Below are 27,870 nucleotides of genomic sequence, written 5' to 3'. Positions count from 1 at the left end.
AGGAAGTGATGCTCTTACAGTGGATAGCGGGGACAAAGTGCTCCAAAGCGCTGCAATAGAGACCGAGCGCGGCGTCTCTCTCTCCCTCCTGGTCCTTCTGAACCGCCTGCAGCACCATCGCCTTCTGAAGACAGGAAACAGGAAGTGACATCACTAAATGAATCTGTGCCGTCCTGTTTTTCATTCTCACCCTGTTGCTGTTAAACTACTGAATTTGCTTTGGTAGAAAGGGTGCATGCAAAGACAGAGAAAGATCAACACGCAGCAAAACCAATTATAAAAGCTATTTAAGACTATTGTATCAAATGAGAAATAAAGACAATATTTACAGAAATATAATTATGTGAGAGCCTGAATAATAAAAATAATAATAATAATAATAATACATTTCTTTTATATAGCACCCTTTAACAACAATATCATCTCAAGGTGCTTCACGATGCTATGAGGAGAAAACACAATAAAATAAAAAGTTATCTAAGGATCATATTGAATAAAATATGGTAATATGAAAAAGGTTAAAAGCATAAAAGGTTAGAATAAAAATAAATAAATAAAATAATCAGTGTTTTTCCCGAGTGGATAAAAGTCAGTGCAAGCAGACATGCGTGAAGGGAAAACCTAACACATGTGCTCAGCCGATTACACACATTATTCATGGTCATGTAGAGTAGAGACACAAATGCCAGCGCCAGAGAGGACAAAAGTAAACACATGATTTACTCAAGTAGAAGTACAGATACTCGTGTTTAAAGATACTCTGGTGAAAGTAGAAGTACTGACTAAACTTCTTTACTCAAGTAAAAGTAAAGAGGCTTTGAAGTGTACTTCAGTAGAAAGTACCCATAGCTAGCAGCTGCTTTAAAGAGTACCTGACCTCCCTTTATATCAATAGAACAATAATGTCATTGTTAGCTAATGAATGTTTCCATGGTGACCAATGGCAACATGACAACGTTTCCATTGGTCCCTCTTCTTTAGAGAAGACCAGGAAGTGATGGATACACGGATCGTGTTCCAACCAATAGGCACGCAGTGACTCTATAGAATAATGACCACGCACCAGACACACATTCAGACTAAAGGAACCAGCTGTTTGGGAAATGAGAGAAGTAGAAAGTACAGGTATTTGAGTTCAACATGTAAGAAGTAGAAAGTACAGGTATTTGAGTTCAACATGAGAGAAGTAGAAAGTACAGGTATTTGAGTTCAACATGTAAGAAAGTAGAAAGTACAGGTATTTGAGTTCAACATGTGAGAAGTAGAAAGTACAGGTATTTGTGTTCAACATGAGAGAAGTAGAAAGTACAGGTATTTGTGTTCAACATGTAAGAAGTAGAAAGTTCAGGTATTTGTGTTCAACATGAGAGAAGTAGAAAGTACAGGTATTTGAGTTCAACGTGTAAGAAGTAGAAAGTACAGGTATTTGTGTTCAACATGTAAGAAGTAGAAAGTACAGGTATTTGTGTTCAACATGTAAGAAGTAGAAAGTACAGGTATTTGTGTTCAACATGTAAGAAGTAGAAAGTACAGGTATTTGTGTTCAACATGAGAGAAGTAGAAAGTACAGGTATTTGTGTTCAACATGTGAGAAGTAGAAAGTACAGGTATTGTGTTCAACATGAGAGAAGTAGAAAGTACAGGTATTTGAGTTCAACATGTAAGAAGTAGAAAGTACAGGTATTTGTGTTCAACATGTAAGAAGTAGAAAGTACAGGTATTTGAGTTCAACATGTAAGAAGTAGAAAGTTCAGGTATTTGTGTCCAACATGAGAGAAGTAGAAAGTACAGGTATTTGAATTCAACATGTAAGAAGTAGAAAGTACAGGTATTTGAGTTCAACATGTAAGAAGTAGAAAGTACAGGTATTTGTGTTCAACATGTATGAAGTAGAAAGTACATGTATTTGGGTTCAACATGAGAGAAGTAGAAAGTTCAGGTATTTGAGTTCAACATGTAAGAAGTAGAAAGTACAGGTATTTGTGTTCAACATGAGAGAAGTAGAAAGTTCAGGTATTTGTGTTCAACATGAGAGAAGTAGAAAGTACAGGTATTTGAGTTCAACATGTAAGAAGTAGAAAGTACAGGTATTTGTGTTCAACATGTATGAAGTAGAAAGTACATGTATTTGGGTTCAACATGAGAGAAGTAGAAAGTTCAGGTATTTGAGTTCAACATGTAAGAAGTAGAAAGTACAGGTATTTGTGTTCAACATGTATGAAGTAGAAAGTACAAGTATTTGGGTTCAACATGAGAGAAGTAGAAAGTTCAGGTATTTGTGTTCAACATGAGAGAAGTAGAAAGTACAGGTATTTGGGTTCAACATGAGAGAAGTAGAAAGTTCAGGTATTTGAGTTCAACATGTATGAAGTAGAAAGTACATGTATTTGGGTTCAACATGAGAGAAGTAGAAAGTTCAGGTATTTGAGTTCAACATGTAAGAAGTAGAAAGTACAGGTATTTGTGTTCAACATGAGAGAAGTAGAAAGTTCAGGTATTTGTGTTCAACATGAGAGAAGTAGAAAGTACAGGTATTTGAGTTCAACATGTAAGAAGTAGAAAGTACAGGTATTTGTGTTCAACATGTATGAAGTAGAAAGTACATGTATTTGGGTTCAACATGAGAGAAGTAGAAAGTTCAGGTATTTGAGTTCAACATGTAAGAAGTAGAAAGTACAGGTATTTGTGTTCAACATGTATGAAGTAGAAAGTACAAGTATTTGGGTTCAACATGAGAGAAGTAGAAAGTTCAGGTATTTGTGTTCAACATGAGAGAAGTAGAAAGTACAGGTATTTGGGTTCAACATGAGAGAAGTAGAAAGTTCAGGTATTTGAGTTCAACATGTAAGAAGTAGAAAGTTCAGGTATTTGTGTTCAACATGAGAGAAGTAGAAAGTACATGTATTTGGGTTCAACATGAGAGAAGTAGAAAGTTCAGGTATTTGAGTTCAACATGTAAGAAGTAGAAAGTACAGGTATTTGTGTTCAACATGTATGAAGTAGAAAGTACATGTATTTGGGTTCAACATGAGAGAAGTAGAAAGTTCAGGTATTTGAGTTCAACATGTAAGAAGTAGAAAGTACAGGTATTTGTGTTCAACATGTATGAAGTAGAAAGTACATGTATTTGGGTTCAACATGAGAGAAGTAGAAAGTTCAGGTATTTGAGTTCAACATGTAAGAAGTAGAAAGTACAGGTATTTGTGTTCAACATGTAAGAAGTAGAAAGTACAGGTATTTGGGTTCAACATGAGAGAAGTAGAAAGTACAGGTATTTGAGTTCAACATGTAAGAAGTAGAAAGTACAGGTATTTGGGTTCAACATGAGAGAAGTAGAAAGTTCAGGTATTTGAGTTCAACATGTAAGAAGTAGAAAGTACAGGTATTTGAGTTCAACATGTAAGAAGTAGAAAGTACAGGTATTTGGGTTCAACATGTGAGAAGTAGAAAGTACAGGTATTTGAGTTCAACATGTAAGAAGTAGAAAGTACAGGTACTTGTGTTCAACATGAGAGAAGTAGAAAGTTCAGGTATTTGAGTTCAACATGTGAGAAGTAGAAAGTACAGGTATTTGAGTTCAACATGTAAGAAGTAGAAAGTACAGGTACTTGAGTTCAACATGAGAGAAGTAGAAAGTACAGGTATTTGAGTTCAACATGTAAGAAGTAGAAAGTACAGGTATTTGTGTTCAACATGTATGAAGTAGAAAGTACATGTATTTGGGTTCAACATGAGAGAAGTAGAAAGTTCAGGTATTTGAGTTCAACATGTAAGAAGTAGAAAGTACAGGTATTTGTGTTCAACATGTATGAAGTAGAAAGTACAAGTATTTGGGTTCAACATGAGAGAAGTAGAAAGTTCAGGTATTTGTGTTCAACATGAGAGAAGTAGAAAGTACAGGTATTTGGGTTCAACATGAGAGAAGTAGAAAGTTCAGGTATTTGAGTTCAACATGTAAGAAGTAGAAAGTTCAGGTATTTGTGTTCAACATGAGAGAAGTAGAAAGTACATGTATTTGGGTTCAACATGAGAGAAGTAGAAAGTTCAGGTATTTGAGTTCAACATGTAAGAAGTAGAAAGTACAGGTATTTGTGTTCAACATGTATGAAGTAGAAAGTACATGTATTGGGTTCAACATGAGAGAAGTAGAAAGTTCAGGTATTTGAGTTCAACATGTAAGAAGTAGAAAGTACAGGTATTTGTGTTCAACATGTATGAAGTAGAAAGTACATGTATTTGGGTTCAACATGAGAGAAGTAGAAAGTTCAGGTATTTGAGTTCAACATGTAAGAAGTAGAAAGTACAGGTATTTGTGTTCAACATGTAAGAAGTAGAAAGTACAGGTATTTGGGTTCAACATGAGAGAAGTAGAAAGTACAGGTATTTGAGTTCAACATGTAAGAAGTAGAAAGTACAGGTATTTGGGTTCAACATGAGAGAAGTAGAAAGTTCAGGTATTTGAGTTCAACATGTAAGAAGTAGAAAGTACAGGTATTTGAGTTCAACATGTAAGAAGTAGAAAGTACAGGTATTTGGGTTCAACATGTGAGAAGTAGAAAGTACAGGTATTTGAGTTCAACATGTAAGAAGTAGAAAGTACAGGTACTTGTGTTCAACATGAGAAGAAGTAGAAAGTTAGGTATTTGAGTCAACATGTGAGAAGTAGAAAGTACAGGTATTTGAGTTCAACATGTAAGAAGTAGAAAGTACAGGTATTTGAGTTCAACATGAGAGAAGTAGAAAGTAAGGTATTTGAGTTCAACATGTAAGAAGTAGAAGTACAGGTATTTGAGTTCAACATGTGAGAAGTAGAAAGTACAGGTATTGTGTTCAACATGAGAGAAGTAGAAAGTACAGGTATTTGTGTTCAACATGTAAGAAGTAGAAAGTTCAGGTATTTGTGTTCAACATGAGAGAAGTAGAAAGTACAGGTATTTGAGTTCAACGTGTAAGAAGTAGAAAGTACAGGTATTTGTGTTCAACATGTAAGAAGTAGAAAGTACAGGTATTTGTGTTCAACATGTAAGAAGTAGAAAGTACAGGTATTTGTGTTCAACATGTAAGAAGTAGAAAGTACAGGTATTTGTGTTCAACATGAGAGAAGTAGAAAGTACAGGTATTTGTGTTCAACATGAGAGAAGTAGAAAGTACAGGTATTTGAGTTCAACATGTAAGAAGTAGAAAGTACAGGTATTTGTGTTCAACATGTAAGAAGTAGAAAGTACAGGTATTTGAGTTCAACATGTAAGAAGTAGAAAGTTCAGGTATTTGTGTCCAACATGAGAGAAGTAGAAAGTACAGGTATTTGAGTTCAACATGTAAGAAGTAGAAAGTACAGGTATTTGTGTTCAACATGTATGAAGTAGAAAGTACAAGTATTTGGGTTCAACATGAGAGAAGTAGAAAGTTCAGGTATTTGTGTTCAACATGAGAGAAGTAGAAAGTACAGGTATTTGAGTTCAACATGTAAGAAGTAGAAAGTACAGGTATTTGGGTTCAACATGAGAGAAGTAGAAAGTTCAGGTATTTGAGTTCAACATGTAAGAAGTAGAAAGTACAGGTATTTGTGTTCAACATGTATGAAGTAGAAAGTACATGTATTTGGGTTCAACATGAGAGAAGTAGAAAGTTCAGGTATTTGAGTTCAACATGTAAGAAGTAGAAAGTACAGGTATTTGTGTTCAACATGTAAGAAGTAGAAAGTACAGGTATTTGGGTTCAACATGAGAGAAGTAGAAAGTACAGGTATTTGAGTTCAACATGTAAGAAGTAGAAAGTACAGGTATTTGGGTTCAACATGAGAGAAGTAGAAAGTTCAGGTATTTGAGTTCAACATGTAAGAAGTAGAAAGTACAGGTATTTGGGTTCAACATGTGAGAAGTAGAAAGTACAGGTATTTGAGTTCAACATGTAAGAAGTAGAAAGTACAGGTACTTGTGTTCAACATGAGAGAAGTAGAAAGTTCAGGTATTTGAGTTCAACATGTGAGAAGTAGAAAGTACAGGTATTTGAGTTCAACATGTAAGAAGTAGAAAGTACAGGTATTTGAGTTCAACATGTAAGAAGTAGAAAGTACAGGTATTTGTGTTCAACATGTGAGAAGTAACAAAGTATTTCTCACCGCTTTCTCGAGGCTGTCTGCACTCGGCATGTGCTCCATATCCACAAAAGGGTGCGTGAAGAACTCTTAAAGGTGATGCGGGCGTCTGGGTTTCTGTCCAGCAGCCGCAGAAGAAGGTCTCTGCAAGTTCTTGGATACTCGGGGCCCCGGGAGCAGCTGAGGCACAAAACATGACCCTTATTATGTTGCAGTGAATCCACAGGACAACCCCCGGGGAAAGGACAGCGGATTGTTGCCAAAGACCTTCAAGTCTCACAAGGGAAATCTAAAGATGACCTTAACACTCTTGAGTGAATCCCTGGGTAATGAGCCATATGCTAATCCATTTAGCTCCAGTCGACACAAGAGAGACAAGTGTTGTGAAAGCCCTGCATCTTTTACAGTACACCGTTATCTTCCACTGTTATAAAGGTGATGCACGGGTTGTGTGTGCATGCAATCAGCTGTAATGTCGATTTAGAGTTAAATATCTGTAACTCGTTCGTCCAGTTTGTTGAAGTGCCACTTTCAGAGTGTCATGTCAGCGACACAGATATTACTTTAGTTTCAAGCAGTCTGTTACGTTTATTTTTACATGGGAGTTTTCATACACATTAATATGTATAGGGCCATCACGCAGGGACTTTAGCCTCTGCAGACCATTTACATGCACTAAAACCTACAGAACCACTACAGGGAAGGGAAGACTCAAAAACAGATAGGGCCTTTTTAAAATTCAACTTATGGTAGAAATATTTTTTAGGTCATAATTGTAAATGTTGTATCGGCCTGTCGACAAAAGAGTATTTTATTTCTATCCCAGATTTTCCATTTAACTTTATAAAGGTACCTGAATATATATATATCCCAAATATCCCAGACACCAGATGTGGGGAAGGAAAAGGCACACTGTTTCATTGTCTATGGTTATGTCCAAGAATAAAGGAATTCTGGGAAGAGGTTAGGGTAACAGTACAGAATATTTTAGCGATCATCTTAAAGCTGGAACCAAACATTTTCCTACTTGTCCTATATCCGGATGGACATAGCATACAACGTTATGAACAAGTTTTTATAGATATATGTTTACTACAAGCACAAAGAGTGATTGCCTTAACATGTAAAAAGGGCAAACCTAGTATTGCACGGTGGTCTAGGGAACTTTCTTTACGTCTGCCTTTAGAAAAAATCACTTACATTCTCAAAGACAAACAAGAACTGTTCCAGAAGGTCTGGGGACGTTTATAGAGTACACCAAGAACAACGACCTATCTCAATTTCTGAACGAACCTGGCGCAGGATAATACGATAATGCTATAATGTGCTACAATATGGTAATTTGTAAATGACTGATATCCTCTGTAGAGATACGCTCCTATTGCTGGAAAACTCCATGTTGCCGATGTATTAGAGTGCCCTTGTGGTATGTACCAATTTAATTTAGTGTTGCTACTTTTCTTTAATGTAAAGCAGTTGTCCTGTGTATATATGTATTGCTTTTGGTTCTATGTCTTCGTCCTATGTGATTTTTTGTAAACTGAAAATCAATAAACATATTGAAAAATAATAATAAAGGTACCTGAATGGTGACTGAGTCCTGAGGGGGACGAGGGTAAAGTGTGAAAGTCTGCCACCTAGTGGTTTAATGGCAAAGATTCACTAATACTGGGAGAGAAGACGAGTCAGGGGTATGTGTTTTTAATTACAGCTGTTGTTCAGTGTGAGCAATAACAACGTGACTACAAGAATAACATGCATGAGGCGCCCCATCAAATATGATTTATTATTTAAGTTCTCTTATGCCCAGGCGTTGTTAGTGTGAGTACACTTTCTAATAGTCTCATACCAATAGTGAGTAACTCTGACCTTTGATGCAGTGGCAAACTGACAGCTAGTCCTTTTCCTAAAGCAATGTGCTTTACAGATAATCTAGACATCACATGACATATTAATGAATGTGTTCTTCAATCATTCTCTGTTATATGTTTTAGTCATTGCATTTTATATCCACAGTCTTGATATCAAAGTGTCTTTCTGGCCTTGTTTAAATGTTTTGAATGTTCTTTTTATTGCACGTCATGGAGCATCTGCTGTATGAAAAGTGCTCGTTAAATAAAGTTCATTGTGAAATTAGAGTTTGTGACATGTTGAGTATCAAGTGAGGAATACGCAGCACGTGGAGCTTTATCTCACCCCACCAGGGTGCACAGTGAGTACGTCGTAATATTAACAAAATGTCACTAATAACTAACTAATTTCACGAATCTGACCTCAATAGGCTGGCTGCTCCGGATCTTCTCCTCCAGCTCAGCGTATGATCTGGATGCGAATGGTGCTCGCCCAAACAGGGCCTCTAAAAGAACAGAAACGGCGTTTAGTTCAATCTGCAGTGATTTCCCCGACAACACGTGATGCATCTCCTGTAGCTGAGAGTGGGAGCCCACGCACACTCAGACGCTCAAGACACTTTCTACGCTGCTACGCACAGTCTGGAACTAATGTACATTCCCAGAGATACTGAAGTGCCTGTTGTTTTGTATATATTGATGGTTGTGTTTTTATCTTAATGTGTGCATGTGTATGAATGTGTCTGTTGATTTTGTATCGGATATACATGTTTTATACATATGTTTTTATATATATATTTGTTTGTGTAATCGGGATTGTGGGAAACGGTATTTCGATCTCTCTGCACACACAAACTTGGTTGACAATAAAGTTGACTAAAATAATAATCTTATTTAGGCTACCTTAAATGTCTCTTGCACTAAGTCGTGTTGAGAAATTGTAAATGACTCCTATAGTACGTTGTTACTCACACAGAGCCATACCTGTAGTGTGACAACAAACCTTTACTGTACCACAGTAAATGGGGCAAATGTGTATCTTTCACCAACTTGTATATATTTCGTTCCGTTTTATTTTTCTATTTTGAGATGTTACATTTTATTTGTGTTTACTTTTCAAATTATGTGCATAACTTTATTCAGTACTAATACTTTGTTACTGTACTTAAGTACATGTTTCTGCTATCAGTACTTTACTCCACTACTTATTTTTATGACGACTACTACTTCTTACATGTTGAACCCAAATACCTGTACTTTCTACTTCTTACATGTTGAACTCAAATACCTGTACTTTCTACTTCTCTCGTGTTGAACTCAAATACCTGAACTTTCTACTTCTTACATGTTGAACTCAAATACCTGTACTTTCTACTTCTTACATTTAGAACACAAATACCTGTACTTTCTACTTCTTACATTTAGAACACAAATACCTGTACTTTCTACTTCTCTCATGTTGAACTCAAATACCTGTACTTTCTACTTCTTTCATGTTGAACTCAAATACCTGTACTTTCTACTTCTCTCATGTTGAATACAAATACCTGTACTTTCTACTTCTCTCATGTTGAATACAAATACCTGTACTTTCTACTTCTCTCATGTTGAACCCAATACCTGTACTTTCTACTTCTTACATGTTGAACTCAAATACCTGTACTTTCTACTTCTTACATGTTGAACACAAATACCTGTACTTTCTACTTCTTACATGTTGAACACAAATACCTGTACTTTCTACTTCTTACATGTTTAACTCAAATACCTGTACTTTCTACTTCTTACATGTTGAACTCAAATACCTGTACTTTCTACTTCTCACCATGTTGAACTCAAATATCTGTACTTTCTACTTCTTACATGTTGAACTCAAATACCTGTACTTTCTACTTCTCACATGTTGAACTCAATACCTGTACTTTCTACTTCTCACATGTTGAACTCAAATACCTGTACTTTCTACTTCTTACATGTTGAACTCAAATACCTGTACTTTCTACTTCTCACATGTTCCAAACAGCTGGTTCCTTTAGTCTGAATGTGTGTTGGTGCGTGATCATTATTCTTTAGAGTCACTGCGTGCCTATTGGTTGGAACACGATCCGTGTATCCATCACTTCCTGGTCTTCTCTAAAGAAGAGGGACCAATGGAAAACGTTGTCATGTTGCCGTTGTTCAGCATGGAAACATTCATTAGCTAACAATGACATTATTGTTCTATTAATATAAAGGGAGGGTTCAGGTACTCTTTAAAGCAGCTGCTAGTTATGGGTACTTTTTTACTGAAGTACAACTTCAAAAGCCTCTTTTCTTTGACTTGAATAAAGAAGTTTAGAGTCAGTACTTATTCTACTTTCACCAGAGTATTTTTAAACACGAGTATCTGTACTTCTACTTGAGTAAAGGTTTTGGTGTACTTTGGCCATCTCTGCAAAGTAGCATTACAACTAACAGAATATTTGAGGCATTGTGTAATCCATGTTTTCTCTTACTGACCGTAGAGGATGACGCCCACAGACCACAGATCCACTCTGGAGTCGTACTGCCGTCGGCACACCATCTCCGGAGCCATGTAGAGCGGAGAGCCTCTCAGGGAACTCTGCTCATCCCACGGAGACATGTACCGAGCAAAGCCAAAATCTGAGAGCAAATCACGGAGGGAAACACGATTCAATGTGACAGGTCTGAGACGAGGCACCAACAGTAGAGACAAGGCAAGGTGTTGGGAAAATACTGAATGTCCTCCTCCAACATGAGAGTAGCATGCTCACAAAGGTATCCCAACTGTAGCTGTGAACATGACAGGATGTGTGATGACCTAGAAGAGCATCAGGACTGTTTGAGGCATGTGATAGCTATGTGATTAACATGATGGTTCAGCCTCTATGGAGATAATAATAATACATTTTATTTTTAGGCGCCTTTCATGACACCCAAGGACATCGTACAATTAAAAAAAAAAAAAAAAGCTAATAGGCAACAGAACATGATAAAAAAAGTCTGGGAGCAGTGCAGCTAAAAGCCCGAGCACCCGTGGCGACGAGGCGTGGGGTGGGGGCGGTCAGCAGACCAGCAGAGGAGGAGTGGAGGGAGCGAGAGGGGGTGTACTCCTGAAGAAGGTCAGCCAGATAGGGGGGGGGCAGGTTATGTAGGGCTTTGTAAGTGAGCAGTAGGTTTTTGAAGTTGATACGAGATAGACATATGACAAGCATGCTCATTTCTGACGTGGAGCTAATCTGAAGTAAACATTGAATACTGCTTTCTATCCCTCCATCTTGTGACTGAGTGACTCCCTCTCTTGGATATCAGCGTGTGAAGGACACTGCTCAGGAACTAGCTGATGCTCTGTATGTGAGGACTCCTTCCCTTCTGGAGAGGATCCCAGACACATGGATCCTGAGGCTGAAGCTCAAGCCGGGGACCAGGGAGAGGTTTCTAACACACGGCAAGTGTATTTATAGCACTTTTCAACACAAGGCAATTCAAAGTGCTTTACAAAAATGAAAGACATTAAGAAACATATTATAAAATAGCATTTAAAAAGCAAAGATAATAAAACAAGAATAACACAGGCACATGAATAAAAGTTACAGCGCAGTGGGAGATATGAATATCAATTAAAAGCAGCGGCAAAAAGAAAAGTCTTCAGCCTCGATTTAAAAGTAGTCAGAGTTTCAATTAGCCTTTAATTAGAGATTGAAATAAAGGCTGAGCTGTGGAGGTCAGACCAACAGTACATTATTTCTTCCGAGGGGAGTTAGGTTTGCAGTTTCTCCAGATTAGAACAAATAAAAAATAAAATATATATGTAAAAAAACAAAGACCCAATCAAATTGCTTTAAAATATTTCTATAATTATAACAAATGAGTAAACATGTGAAATAAAAGGCTAAAATAAAATATTTTATCGGCATAGAAGAGTAAAAAAACAACACTACTATGTGAACATGTGTTACATACAATACATACAGTTGAGTGTAAGTATACATAAAGACAATGATGGCGTAGGGGATTTCATACATGTAGCTTTAGAAGCAAAACAAAAAAGCACAAACTACTTTATTTATTTGTTTGTGCAATCTTTTGGGGAAATTGTAAATAGGGACCAAGTAATAAGCATTACTACTAATACAACAATAGTTATTCAGTTCATATGTGTGTGTGTGTGTGTGTGTGTGTGTGTGTGTGTGTGTGTGTGTGATCACCTGCCAGTTTCAGGATGGACCCGCTGAGAAGGATGTTTTGAGGTTTCAAGTCCAGGTGAGAGATGTTTCGCTCATTAAGAAACTGCAGGGCACAGGCTGACACACACACACACACACACACACACACACACACACACACACACACACACCACACACACACACACACACACACAACACACACACACACACACACACACACACACACACACACACACACACACACACACACACACACACACACACACACACACACACACACACACACACACACACACACACACACACACACACACACACACACACACACACACACACACACACACACACACACGAATCTAATTGATATTCTTTCTAACACAACAGTTACTATTCAAACAATTTACACAAGACAGATAGCTGTCAAAATCCCTAAATTAAAATGTATTATTACATGGTTTAGTTGAATACTCGATTCTGATTGGTCAATTCAGAACACGTGACACGTTGTTAATCGAGGACTCATTGACCGTTGTTAAGGACGCTCACATCTGCAGAAAGAAGTCTGGTCGATTTAACTGTATACATACATACATACATATATATATATATATATATATATATATATATATTTGCAAACTGCATGCAGTTTGCTTTTCGAACTGGGACAAGAAAACAGCGGAGAAGTAACGGGGCAGAAACCCTCCTTTTTACGCAATGGTCCAGACATAGACATCAAACGGAAAAACATGCAGATCAAGATCCCTCCGCTTCGCGTCAGGCTCTCTGATCAGCCTGTGTTCTTTTACCCATAATGACCACCTCGCTGCAAATTATCCCTTACTTATTGTTCGTATTTGATGGTTTATTACTAAAACCCCAAAAATATATAATAATACTGTAGTGCCGAGAGACGGGAGTCGGAGGCGGGGTATCAAAGGTACAAGCTAGACTTTTATTTAGCATCTGGACACACATGTAAACACTTCAAGCCCGGGAAGCAAGACCGGGGTAAACAGGAAGTCCGGCTAACTCAAATGTCCGTGCGGAACAATACGCCAACCCATAGGTCCGTGGGTGAATAATGTCAATCACCACACAAGCCCCCCCCAGAATTCAACCATAGTCAAAATCCTCTCGCCTGGGAGGAAGTACCACCCGACCCCGGCGCGTACGGACCACAGGGGCTGAGGGCGGGGCCACAGGCGAGGGCAGGGGCGCCAACGAGGGCATCCCCACAGGGGGCGGGACATGGCAGGACGGCCCCGACGTGGGGGCCGAGCCAACTCCAACGGCCTGGAAACGTCCACGTGAGCAGGCTTAATCCGATCGACGGACACAGTCTCAGGCCTGCCACCAACGTCCACCACCAGGCTCTTGACCCGTGTCGTATGATCCTGAACGGACCGTCGTAAGGGGGCCGAAGGGGAACGCGGTGGGCGTTGTGGCGACCCGTAATCCGGGGGACACCCGGAAAGCTGGCTTGCGACGTGGGGACGGGCGTGAATGTCCTGACGGTCTCCAGCAGGGAGGAGCGCTGCCCGGCCGCAGACCAGGGCACAGTGGGGACCCGCAGCGCCTGGCCATAGACGAGCTCTGCCGACGAGGACTGCAGGTCTTCTTTGGTGGCACACCTGAGGCCGAGCATAACCCATGGTAGCTTATCCACCCAGTTGCCGTCTGTCAAGCCGGCACGCAGTGACGCCTTCATGGATCGGTGAAACCGCTCACACAATGCGTTAGCCTGGGGGTGATATGTAGTGGTGCGGTGCGGCTTGAGCCCCAAACCCACAGCCGGAAGCCGACGTCGAGGTGAGGGGAATGGCTTCGGGCCAGCGGGTCGTCCAGTCCACCATCGTAAACAGGTAGGTGAAACCATGAGAGGGGGAAGCGGACCTACGAGGTCGACATTGACATGGTCAAACCTCCTCTCAGGAACCGCAAAAAGTTCAAAAGGTGCCCTAGTATGGCGGTGGACCTTAGCCCGTTGACAGGCCATGCATGAGTCGACCCAGGACCTCATGTCCTTCTTAAGCCCCTGCCACATGAACTTCTGCAACAACAACTTCACGGACGGTTTCCTACCGGGTGGGAAAAATTGTGAACCGCCTCAAAAACTGGTCGGCGCCAGTCCGCAGGGACCAGCGGTCGAGGCTGGCCCGTGGAGATGTCACGCCACAGCTTCGCGTCCGAGTCACCAACCGTGACCTCCTCCGGGCGTAATCCCGTGACCGAGACCTTGAGGGTCTGGACCCCATGGTCAGAGGCCTGGTCAGTGCCCATGCGGAGGTAATCGAGGCCCAGCTGCACAGCTCCGATGACTGCTCTGGAGAGGCAGTCTGTGACCACGTTAGCCTTGCCAGCGATGTGTCGTATGTCCGTGGTGTACTCGGAGATGTACGAAAGCATTGTTGTCGGGCGGACCACGGCTCTGCCACTTTGGACATGCAGAAAGTGGCTTGCGATCCACAAACGCCGCAAACTCCCGGCCTTCCAGCAGGAAACGGAAGTGGTGAACCGCCAAATAGAGACCAAGGAGTTTCCTGTCGAAAGCGCTGTAATTGCGCCCTGGGAGTCAACTGGCGGCTGAAAAATTTGATGGGGGGCCTTGTGAGACGGGTGAGCCAACATGGCGGCTTCACTCAGGGCGGCTTTGGTGGCATCGAAACCGGCCTCCCTTTCAGCCATCCAGTCTATGGCCTGTCCGGGGGACTTGTCCTTGAGGGCCTCGTACAGCGGGCGCATGGTGTGGTCCGCCCGGCGGGTGAACCAGTGATAAAACGTCACCATCCCCAGGAACTCTCGGAGCGCCCGAGCTGTAGGCTGTCGCGGAAAGGCGGACACGGCCTCCACTTTCGACGGGAAGGGGCCGGCTCCATCCTTGCTGATGAGATGCCTGAGGAAATGGATGGAGGACAACCCGAACTGACACTTCGCCGGGTTGAGAATTAGGCCGTGTTGGATGAGCCTTGCAAAACAGACACGGAGATGTGCCTGGTGCTCTTCAGAGGAGGAGCTGGCGACAAGGATGTCGTTGAAATAGACGAAGATGAATGGCCTGTCTCTGAGCGCTGAATCCATCAGCTGCTGAAAGGACTGAGCTGCGTTCTTAAGTCCAAACGGCATACGCAGGAACTCGAAAAGCCCGAACGGCGTTATCACCGCAGTTTTAGGGACGTCCGAGGGGTTCACCGGAACCTGGTGGTAGCCCCGCACCAGATCCACCTTGGAGAAGACCAGCTTGCCCGCCAGGTGTGCAGAGCAGGGTGGGAATTTCACTACGGCCGTCGTTGCCCTGCCCTTTGGCCGTGATGCCCTGTGAAAAAAAATCCAATTCACGGCCAAAGTGGCCTTTGTGCCCCTGTCAAAAATTCCAGTGTAAATAACGCCAGTGAAGTTAGACTAGTGCTCGCAGTAGTATAGTCCCGTGCCTGTGGATCAGAGCGATTGCTCTGCTGTGATTGTTCCGTCAGACATGCCGTGTAAACAACGCGAGTGAAGTCATATTAGTGCGCGCAGTCCCGCTGTTATTGTGCCGTCAGACATGCCTGTAGGTGCCCGACAGCCTCCTCCTCAGCCGCGGGAGCAAGAGAAGCACAGGTAAGCAAGCGGACCAAGCTGTTTTGATATGATGTGGTAGTATTTGAAAGGACTTAACATGTACGTGTTTATAGAAAGTACTATTGATAGGTAATTACCATTGTATTAGTCTATTTAAAGTCGACTCGTTAGTACATTTTGTCATGAAAACTAGCGATAGCTAGCTAGCTAGTTTGGATAGCGCTAACGTCTTCCCTTCAAGGGGTCTACATCTAGTGTTGCTTCTACAAGCTAGCAGATAGCTGTCACCTTTGAATCTAGTATTTTTCTTGCTAAGCGGTTTTGATATAATACATGACTGACTTATGTGGTTTATGGCTGAACTTAACGTATACGTTTAAGAAACACTATTGCTATTCATTCAGCCATTTGTAAAACGACTGGCGTTGACGTTAGTGCTACACTTTTCCGTCATGTTGATTGACTAGCGATAGCTGGTGAGCTATCATCACTAGTTAGGAGGATACGTTTCTCTTTGAAGGAATTGTAGGGGTTACTTTTGGAATCCTTCTCATATGATTTTCTGCTTTTTGAACTAAAATTCTGACATTTCTGTGAGATGATGCATAATGTTTCAGTTTGTCCTATAGTTAAGTTGTAGGTTTTTGCTGGCATCATGTGGGTGATTCAAACTCTGAAATAGCAGCTTGATTCACACTTGATCAAATGTAAAACAGCGCTGATGTAATCCAAGTATTTAGAATATGGTAATTAGATGGAGTATTGTAACGGAATATGTTACAAATGACATTTTAGAGCATGTATTCTGTAACTGAATACATTTTAAAAGTACAACCAGTAAAACCAGCGTAATTTAACCAAACAGCCTTTGTGCCCTGTCATGTGGCCTGTGTGCCCTTGAAAAAAATGTGAACGGGAAGGCCAAATGGCCTTGCCCCTAAAATGACGAAATTCCAAGCCTGGTGCAGAGAAGTCGGCGGTAGTCACCACACGGTCGCCAGCCACTGGCTGATTTAGGGACCATGTGGAGCCCAAGGGCTGTCTGAGCGGCGGATGATGCCCAGACGCTCCATGATGACGAACTCCGACTTGGCGACTGCCAGCATGTCAGGGTTGACCAGTTGAGGCGCTGGGCCCTAGCGTAGACTGGGGCGCCTTCAGTGTCAACCCCGTGTGTGGGAGTGGCAGCGGAAAAGGTGGGCTGCGTCAAGCCGGGAAACTCACTGAGAAGGTGCTGAAACTTGTCACCCTGTGAGAGTGAGCTGGAGACCCCGCTGAATGACGCCTCGCCGCGGGTACATGCGAACGAGGCAAACGTCAGTGCGTCCACCAGGGGGCTGTTCTTGACGTCCACCAGCAGTCCGTGAGCGCACAGGAAGTCTGCGCCGAGGAGGGCGAAGGAGATGTCAGCCGTGACGAAATCCCACTTAAACCGCCGACCCTCGAAGCACAGGTCCACTGTCTTTGTGCCATTGGTGCGACTAGGGGTGTCGTTAGCGGACGTTAAAGGTGGGCCGTGGCCCCCACCGGCGGAGTCCGCCACCGTAGCCGGCAGGACGCTCCGCTGGGCTCCTGTGTCACAAAGGAGTCTGCGACCAGAGAGGGTGTCCCTGATGAACAGGAGCCGGTTGGATGTGCCCACGCTCGCAGCCACTACCGAGCGCAGGCCTTGGCGTTTCCTGTTACCTTGTAGGTGCAGGGGGGACGGCACGTCCTCGCTTTCGCCCCGAAGCGTGCATGTAGGAACACAGGCCAGGGCTGGAGTCGGCTCCGGAGCTTCTGCTAGGTGGCATGCCTCTACCAGGGAAGGTGCCGCTGCGTGTCGGGGCCAGCACCTCAGGGGCAACACGCTGGGTGGCCAGGAAGAACCGGTCAGCTTCTTCGGGTAAAGCACGGGGCTCAGTAATAGCCGTGTTAGCGAGCACTGTCTGAACATGCGGCGGGATGTGCCGAAGAAACAGTTCTATGAATAGAAAAATGGGGTTCTTCCGCACCTAGCAGGTTAAGCATCATCTCCATGTGGTCGGAAGGCTTTCTGTTCCCAAGCTATGAATAGCGAGCAGGCGTCTGGCCCGTTCCGACCGTGACAGCTCGAAAGTCTTTAGCAGGATATAGACTTTGCATATTTATCCTGGGCAGGGGGAGATGTAATAAAGCCCACCATCCGGATCGCAGTGGAGCTTCCCAGTGCCGAAACGACGTGGAAATAGCGTACTGCGTCATCAGTTACTCCGCAGAGGGCGAACTGAGCCTCCGTCTGGGCGAACCATGAGGCCACAGATGTCTCCCAAAACTCCGGCAGTTTGAAAAAAACGGCGTTACTTGCCATGCTCGGTTCAGTCTCGGATCCTTCTACGAGACTTATGTCGGGGTATCAAAGGTACAAGCTAGACTTTTATTTAGCATCTGAACACACATGTAAACACTTCAAGCCCGGGAAGCAAGACGGGGGGAAACAGGAAGTCCGGCTAACTCAAATGTCCGTGCGGAACAATACGCCAACCCATAGGTCCGTGGGTGAATAATGTCAATCACCACAACTAATTGATACCCAGAGAAGCCGCTGACTCACCGATTTGCTGCAGGAAGCGCCGGACCACAGTTTCAGGTAAAATCCTGCGACTTCGAATAAAGCACGACAGATCTCCACCAGAACACCACTCCAGGATCAGGTAGATATTCTCAGCATCCCACTGATCACAGAGGAGAGTTCAGACCATCAGGAGCATATTTAAATGTAGAAAGACTTTCATTTATTCTTGAAAATACACATATTATACTGAGTGATGTGTCCTGCAGGGCGATTCTAAATCAACATCTAGCTTTAGTGGATACAGATAGATACACATCATTGTTTAAATGTTCAGGGTATAGGTTAATTAGATTTTAAGGTGGATTTATTTATATAGTTCCCGAACCCATCCCCCATTTGTTTTGTAGAAGCTACATCAAATCTAAAACATATAATGTAGCAAGGTCAGGAGTTTCTGAGAGGCTGAGGTTCTGCATGGACTTTTCAGACGAGCTATCACAAATATATGCTGACATCCAAAGATGTGTTGAACAAAATCTTACTTTAATGAAAATGATCAACTTAGTATAACACACAAAAACAAATAATTATAATAATCTACTATCACAAAATCCCACACACACATCAAACACAACTCACACACACACCTCACCCATAGCTTACACAACTCAGGCTGCAGCCACACGAGGACGGTATCGGTCATATCCGCTACATGTCTCTATCATATAGACCCGGGATGGGCAACTTGGATGGTGGTGGGGGCCACATAATGTATGTACTGGCCACCAGGGGGCCGCAGATTCACTTGGAACACACACACACACACATAAATTCCATGTATTCTATGTAATTATTAACAAATATACTAAGTCTGACATCTTCATTGACATTTTACAATCTTTCAGGGAGCATCCTCTAATAAGCCACTAAACAAATATCAGTTCACAGAAATCTTATTTAATGTTTACGAGTGGCATGTTCGTATTGAACAGGTTATTTAACAGTGGAATAAAACTATTTTGGAAAGCACGGAAAATGTGTGTGCATCAAGATGAACCATTAAGAGGACATAAACATGAAGTCATGAACACTACCCAGACATTAGCTGTCTAACTTGAACCTAAGACACTTTTAGCCAGACTCTGCACAGACACCGGTCAGCCCGCACTCTGCTGTTCCTCAGCGCCCCCCCCTCCCTCCCGCTGAAATTATGAATGAAAAGCGTAGTAATCATAGATAACACGGCAGGGTCCGTGACAGTTTGTTTTCATCTGATTTCAAATAAACAAAGTCTTGGTTTTTAGAATATTAAACTTGTTTCGCCAAATTCAGACGATAAATACAACTTTTAACTAATGTCTAACTAGCATAACTAATGCTTAACTAATAATAATAATAGCTTGGATTCATATAGCGCCTTTCATGAGACCCAAGGTCGCTTTACAGACTTGTAAAGGCATAACTACAAGCGGTAACTTAACATCTCAGCAGGCATAACAACAGCCGGTGATTCTCGTGAGTGTTTCCCCGGGAAAGAAACACAATACACAAACGCATGACAGATTAGTTGGCGGTATTTGGCTGCCGAACAAAATCGCGACGCAACTAGGAATCCAGTGGACGGTATCAGTACTACAAGTAAAAAAATAAAATTATTTTTTTATTTTTTATTAATTATGTTGTTTATAAATTAATCTGAGGGCCGCAAAAAGAGGAGGTGGGGCCCCCGGGCCGCCGTTTGCCCATCCCTGATATAGACGGTTCGGCCACACGAGGCCGACATGGAAACGCAGAAAACGATAACGGTGGGTAGATCTGGGGCCGCAACACTGGGGGGGGCAAACGGCTCCATGTTTACGCCTATACGATCCTTTCCTGATAACGATGAAGCAATCTCCCGCCTCTCCTGCTCAGAGATCAGCTGCTGGGCTCTCAGGAGAGGGGGAGGAAAAGAGAGGCTCCGTTTATTATTCTTATATTATTATATAGAGTCGTTATCCATTTGTTTTAAAGCTCAGTAAATAACAAAGAAGACCTCTGACCGGCACTCCGCCTCTTCCAAGGGACGAGGGGACCGTGCGGCAGAGTTTCACTTTATATTCTAATTTTGTCCGGAAGATTTAAACTTTAACGGACATGCTGACCGGCGGAATCTAACTGAAACTCTGCCGCACGGTCCCCTCGTCCCTTGGAAGATACAGAGAGGCGGGTGTTCCTCATCTGCTGGTGGACTACCGGAGAGATTTACAGCAGGAGCACACGCTTGCCTCGGGGAGGGAGAAAAAGAGCCAGAGCGGAGAATAAACAGAAGGGCAACCATGGCAACCATGCGCGGGAAGTCTTCTTCGCTGCTTTTGTGGCAGAAGTACAGCGCCACTTACAGGCCGGCATATGTACTACAGCGTCTCCAGCGCTTTCGAGCGGTCTTGTGTGAACGGACACGTTTCTGGTGCCTGTTGGGTGTGGACAGAAGACTTTTTTGATATCGATTTCGGTTCTCGTGTGGCTCCAGTCTCAGACTCCTCACACACACAGCTCACACACATCTCACACACACAGCTCACACACACACACACATTATATTCACTATGAATGCCAACCATACCAACGTGACCCAACTAATGCAGTCCATAATTGATCCAGCTATAATAAGTAACAATATCATGAACATAGACCAACTCCAAAATATAGACAGTGACAAAATGTATAGAATGTACGACAGACCTCTGATAATCATGGCTTCTATATATAAATAAGTGTACCTGGAAGTCTTTGAGCTGCACGATGTGAGGGTGTCTCATGGTTTTGAGGATTTCTATCTCTGTGAGCAGGTTCTCTGTAGACACCCTGTTCAGAGACTTCTTGGAAACCACCTTCACCGCCACCACCTCCCGACTGTCGCCCTGCAACACCAACAATACTCTTTCATTGCAACAAAACATGAAGTAGAAACTAGAGAGTAGAAATAAACAATACCAGAATTTAAACATCTCAAAATAGAATTCAAACAGTATACAGTAGATAAAACATCTTTAAACTCTGACAATAAAACCGAGGAACCGAATCGATTTAAGAGACTTCGGTATTTTTGAGAAAAAGTCGGAATTTTGAGAAAAAGTCGGAATTTTTGAGAAAAAGTCAGAACTTTTGTTCTTTACAGGGAGATGGGGGACTTCTGTTTGCAATAAGCTCAATAATGTTCCTCACACACATAATAATATATATTCCAATTCTATTTCATTGTAAATACTGCAATGTTTTACTGTATTTTTTTTTACATGTTTTAATGTTATTATATTTTTCTTAAAATAATAATAATAATAACTGAGATTTCTATAGCGCCTATAGACAAAACAACAGATAGATTTAAGGGCCGAAAGCCTTGATGAACAGATGGGACTTGAGGGCCCTTTTGAAGGCGTCTAAATAGTTCTCTATCTGTGTTTGTAATTGTTGTTTTACTTTTATGTATGCACCACGACATCAAGTCAAATTCCTCGTACGTGTCAACCTACCTGGTGATAAACCTGATTCTGTTTCTGATAATGGTTCCTACGAAAAGAAATCTGTAGTCTGACACTACAGGTGTGTTGGAGCTATATATTGATTTGTTATTTAATGGTTAATATATATGTTCTTGCTGTTTGGTTTCGAGTGAATGTACTATTACTTAGTGTAAGTATTTAAGTTAATTAAAGTAATTATTTCTGCCTTTATTTAGAAGGGTAATTTGGGCACCTGGTGATTATTATATATTTGGGACAGGTGGGGGGATCGGTGCACCAGACGAGCATATGGTATGTTTACCAGGGAACAGAGGAAACGCTACAGGAGAACCACAGGAAAGGCACCAGTGGAACCATTGCTCTGTATGTTAGTGGGAATATGCAATACATGGAAGAAAGGATATTCTGCCTGGACGTTCACTATTTTTGCTACTACTATAACTGCTCTTTGCACTGCACTGTTAGTGTACAGTTTTATTATTATGCTGCTATGTTTATTGTATTTTTGTAACTCTGGCACAACAATTTCCTTCGAGATAAATATATAATCCTATTTTATCTTATCTCATTAACCTGCGTAGGACTCACTTTATGGTGCTCAAGCGGCCATTTTAAGTTAAGTTTTTCTATTTTATTTCTTTGATTAGCCGTGTGTACAAAAGTAAAAAGGGTGGCTTGCAATACAGTTTATTTTGTATCTGAAAAAAGTGTCGCCCATGCCTCTTCCACCAACTCACCTTCCTGTAGGCTTTGTAGACGGTGGCGTATGTGCCGCTGCCGAGGCGCTCCGTGAGGATGAAGTCTGACAGTTTGGGAGGAGAAAAACTGCCAGAGCTGGAAGCCATGCTGACGACGGAAACATCCAATCAGGTCCGCGCTGAAATGTAGAGTACAGTTGATACACATGCAATTTATATACAAAATGACAGCCCAGGGGTAGACATTAAGGGCCAGTAGATGTTCATTACCACTGGCCCGGAGCATTCGTCCAAAAAACTCGACTCTAATAATGAAGAAAATGAACACATGGTTGCCATAGTAATTTATGCACAAACTACATTACTACTTGTACTACAACATTTTAATCATCAGTTCTTCCTCAATTGTTCATATTTGGTTTATTAAAATGATTATATTGTGGTCATTGTTAAAGAAAAAAAGGAGGGTGTCATTTCTGCTACGAGTATTATTATTTTTATAATTCACGTTCTGCCTTCCTGTCATTATCAGGAGTTAGAAATGTAATGGTAATAGATTAGAACCTTCATTATCTTAAACTGCTGGGACATTTCCCTGAAGCTAATACCTTTATATTTGTTCTACTCTTCACTTACTTGTCAGAATAGGTCGGCATTGATGTACAGAGCCGACAGAAGACCTTGTTTATATCGTCATATTGAAGCCAACTCCATCCATCAAGCCAGTGTGGCTGAAACTTTCTGTCACTCTCCTTCTCATGCTCAGTCACTCTCCTTTAAATCCACCGGTGACTTTCTTTTATTTAAAGATTGTTTTTGCCAGGCGCTTGGTCGGTTACCGCTGGTTTAAAATCATTTTGGCGAATGGTTAGGTGGCGAGAAAGTCTGTCGTGAACGAGCACGCGGGAGCCTGCAAAAACAGCCGTTTGCTTTTCACCCAACAACGACAACCTCCTCACGAAACGCTATGTTGTAGCATTAATAAACGAAACAATTTAACACAATTGCTTGTCAAAATACCAATACCACGGGACCATGTTTGTTTTTTAAAAAAAGAAATATTTTTAGCGGCCCGAGCGTGCAAATGGAAAGTACGTATGCTGGCCTGGGGTGTCTAAATAGTGCTTCCGGGCCAGCGGGCCATTTATAACGTGGAGCCCTGCTGCCTGTTGTTCACCCTAACCTGCTCATGAGGGATGATAATCTTTGATTCAACATTCAAGATCAAGATTCAAGGCTTTATTGTAAAGTAACGTAACATTGAAGTGTGCCTGTGGGTATGTATGTAGATATTATTATGTACACTTATTTGTATTTTCTTTTGATTGGCCTTAGGATTGCAACAATTGGACGACCATTTAAGTTTTCATTTTAACTGTGATGTATGCATGTGTATGTGTTGTGTGTGTGAGGACCCCAGGAAGAATAGCTAATGCTCGTGCTAGTGCTAATGCTAATGGGGATCCTAATAAAGACAAATCGTCATATGTCAGATATGTCAATGGAAAACTGAAGTCCCGGGCTCCTCCAACAGCGCAACATGAATATATAAAGGACATAGAACAAATAAAACAGATACAATAGTGCAAGAGAATGTTTTGAGATGTGCAAGTAAATAGAAATAAAATAGAAATAGTGCAAGATCTGGAGTGGCTCTTGTTAGTCCTTCATGATCAGAATGACGATAACAAGCTTAAATCTGAGGCTCATTACATGTGAATACATAATAAAATAGAAAATCAGCAAATGAACACAACATTTGAAAGAAGTCGTTCAAACAGTTTAAATATAAAGCTTAAATATAAAAGGCCTAAATAAATCAGAATACCTGAATTCTTCCCACATAGGGGACATTTACATTGTTAGAGCGAAAGAGCCAAACATACCTAATATTAATTAAGAGGCAGGCATAAAATATTAAAGATAAAGATGATATTACAGAAATTACCATTTACAAAAATACACAGGCAGGTGGACAAGTACAAACAAGTAGTAGTGTTTAAAAGATCAATAGGTAAGTGTATCATGTATATCAATCAATGTGTATTTTTAGTATATAGAGTATAAAGAAATATTAAATAAAGTAATATGAATGTGTGGAAGAAAGTATAAACCACAAAATCAGAAATGCACTATTTGTATATATATATATATATGCTTAAATAATACATTAATAATATTATATATATATTATATATAAAGAGATGTAAACAGTAGTGTAGTACATGTTTTTATGCATTGTGAAATATATGCGTGGACTGTCTATCTGAACCAATCCACATTAAACAGACTAATAAGTTATTTATTTGACCAATAATTTACAGAGTTCACTAACGGCAGGATTTCAAAGTCCACTGGGTATCGTTTCTTTCCCACACGTGGGAGAAGTACTCAGATATTTAACTTGAGTAAAAGTAGAAGTACTCAGATCATGTACTTGAGTAAAAGTAGAAGTACTCATATCATGTACTTGAGTAAAAGTAGAAGTACTCAGATCTTGTACTTGTGTAAAAGTAGAAGTACTCAGATCATGTACTTGAGTAAAAGTAGAAGTACTCATATCATGTACTTGAGTAAAAGTAGAAGTACTCAGATCTTGTACTTGTGTAAAAGTAGAAGTACTCAGATCATGTACTTGAGTAAAAGTAGAAGTACTCATATCATGTACTTGAGTAAAATTAGAAGTACTCAGATCGTGTACTTGAGTAAAAGTAGAAGTACCAGAGTGTAGGAATACTCTGTTACAGTAAAAGTCCTGTATTCAAAATGTTCCTCAAGTGAAAGTAGAAAAGTATTCTCATCTAAATATAGTGAAAGACAGTAAAAGTAGTCGTTGTGCAGATTGGTCCATTTCAGAATAATATATATGATATGTTTTATAATGATTGATCGTGAAAGTGTTCTCAAAGCTGGTGAAGGTGCAGCTAGTCTGGAGTACTTTGTAGACTGCAGGGTAGCTGGTGAAGGTGCAGCTAGTCTGAAGTACTTTGTAGACTGCAGGGTAGCTGGTGGAGGTGCAGCTAGTCTGAAGTACTTTGTAGACTGCAGGGTAGCTGGTGAAGGTGCAGCTAGTCTGGAGTACTTTGTAGACTGCAGGGTAGCTGGTGGATTTACTCCAGGTGGAACTAAAGTCTGATTCAACACTTGATTATATTTCACATCATTCATCCAGATCTGTAAAGTAGCTAAAGGTATTAAATACATGTAGTGGACTAAATGTACACCATTCACCAATACTTTCACCTGGCTGCTATCTCAAAATTGTTCCTGGTACTAGATGTGTATATTCTAAAATGTGTAATTTCTATATGTATCTTTAAGTAATGCAATCTTCTTAATTAACATGAAGCTATCTTTGGCTCTTCTCTTACTGTAACAATGTACATCTGTGGGACGATATCGTGAGTCGGATTCTAACGTACAAGTAACTCAAAACTGTATTTAAGTGCAGTACTTGAGTTACATATCCCCGATACACCACGGATTAAAAACAGGCTCTTCAAATGACGTAAATCGTTTCCTGACATGATTGATCCTCCTAATAAACAAGTCTGTATAACACCGGTTAATTAAACTGGATTTACCTTCAGTTTAGGAGCTAGTTCTTGCTAATGTAGCACAAGCTATGCTGGTAATGTACAGTTAGCAAGTAGCCGTCAACCGTTAGCATCAAATACAACTGAAGGATGTTTTAAATCACATTTAAAAACAGCCGACTCACACCAGGAGCTGATGATCCTCTTGAAGAAGAGTTTGTTTACATTGTTGTTCTGGGGAAGGCGGAACCGCAGCAGATCCGCTGTCTTTAAAAAGACTCAGGAAATATGTTGCTGCCATCTAGCGGCGGGACTGCGGTACTGCAAGATATCAACCACCAGTCAGGAGGAATGCACTTCAAATATTAGAGGTTGGAGAAGTACTCAGATCTTGTACTTGAGTAAAAGTAGAAGTACTCAGATCTTGTACTTGAGTAAAAGTAGAAGTACTCAGATCTTGTACTTGAGTAAAAGTAGAAGTACTCAGATCTTGTACTTGAGTAATTTAAGAAGAAGTACTCAGAACTTGTACTTGAGTAAAAGTAGAAGTACTCAGATCTTGTTCTTGAGTAAAAGTAGAAGTACTCAGATCTTGTACTTGAGTAAAAGTAGAAGTACCCAGATCTTGTACTTGAGTAATTTAAGAAGAAGTACTCAGATCTTGTTCTTGAGTAAAAGTAGAAGTACTCAGATCTTGTACTTGAGTAAAAGTAGAAGTACCCAGATCTTGTACTTGAGTAATTTAAGAAGAAGTACTCAGATCTTGTACTTGAGTAAAAGTAGAAGTACCCAGATCTTGTACTTGAGTAATTTAAGAAGTACTCAGATCTTGTACTTGAGTAAAAGTAGAAGTACTCAGATCTTGTTCTTGAGTAAAAGTAGAAGTACTCAGATCTTGTACTTGAGTAAAAGTAGAAGTACCCAGATCTTGTACTTGAGTAATTTAAGAAGAAGTACTCAGATCTTGTACTTGAGTAAAAGTAGAAGTACTCAGATCTTGTACTTGAGTAATTTAAGAAGAAGTAGCCTACTCAGATCTTGTACTTGAGTAAAAGTAGAAGTACTCATATATTGTACTTGAGTAAAAGTAGAAGTACTCAGATAGTGTACTTTAGTAAAAGTAGAAGTACTCAGATATTGTACTTGAGTAAAACAGGAGAGGAGTGGAAGGAGCAGGCGTTTAGAGAAATTAGAAATCCTCTCCCCTGATCGTCATTTTAAATTATTAATGATGATACAGCAGCAATATTTACTTGAACTCATTCACAGTTTGGTATAATGAGACAATAACAGGCTACAGATACACACACATATACAGTTATATATATATATACTCTTGTGGTGGGTTTACATAATTCACCCACAGAACCTTGGGTGGTACACTCCTAATAATATAACACTAGAGAGTGGTCGCTACAATTAAAAATTAAGCAGAGGAAACCAAACCAACTGAGACCTGTCTGTCCACCACACACACACACACACACACACACACACACACACACACACACACACACCACACACACACACACACACACACACACACACACACACACACACACACACACCTACACAATGTACAACACACACCTGTACAACACACACCTACACACTGTACAACACACACCTACACACTGTACAACACACACCTGTACAACACACACCTACACACTGTACAACACACACCTATACACTGTACCACACACACCTGTACAACACACACCTACAAACTGTACAACACACACCTACACACTGTACAACACACACCTACACCATGTTAAACACACACCTATACACTGTACAACACACACCTATACACTGTACAACACACACCTGTACACTGTACAACACACACCTACACACTGTACAACACACACCTATACACTGTACAACACACACCTGTAC

General features: G+C 41.0%; 1 protein-coding gene across 1 annotated transcript; it reads right to left on the bottom strand.

The window, feature by feature from the left end:
* Positions 1-26,231, bottom strand: ulk3 (unc-51 like kinase 3; the record flags this gene model as incomplete). The annotated part of the gene is given in 11 exon segments (XM_034077807.1): positions 1-124; positions 6,122-6,189; positions 6,192-6,246; positions 6,248-6,277; positions 8,371-8,453; positions 10,447-10,590; positions 12,156-12,251; positions 18,265-18,385; positions 20,988-21,128; positions 22,469-22,608; positions 26,151-26,231. Coding segments are annotated over 10 exon segments (970 nt in total), but the record flags the coding sequence as incomplete, so codon positions are not given.
* Positions 26,232-27,870: the final 1,639 nt, after the last annotated feature.

Source organism: Pseudochaenichthys georgianus, unplaced genomic scaffold (assembly GCF_902827115.2).
Source record: "Pseudochaenichthys georgianus unplaced genomic scaffold, fPseGeo1.2 scaffold_200_arrow_ctg1, whole genome shotgun sequence".
NCBI classification, from domain to species: Eukaryota; Metazoa; Chordata; class Actinopteri; order Perciformes; family Channichthyidae; genus Pseudochaenichthys; species Pseudochaenichthys georgianus.
Note: the sequence above shows the minus strand (reverse complement) of the source record. Positions and strands in the feature narration are given on the sequence as shown.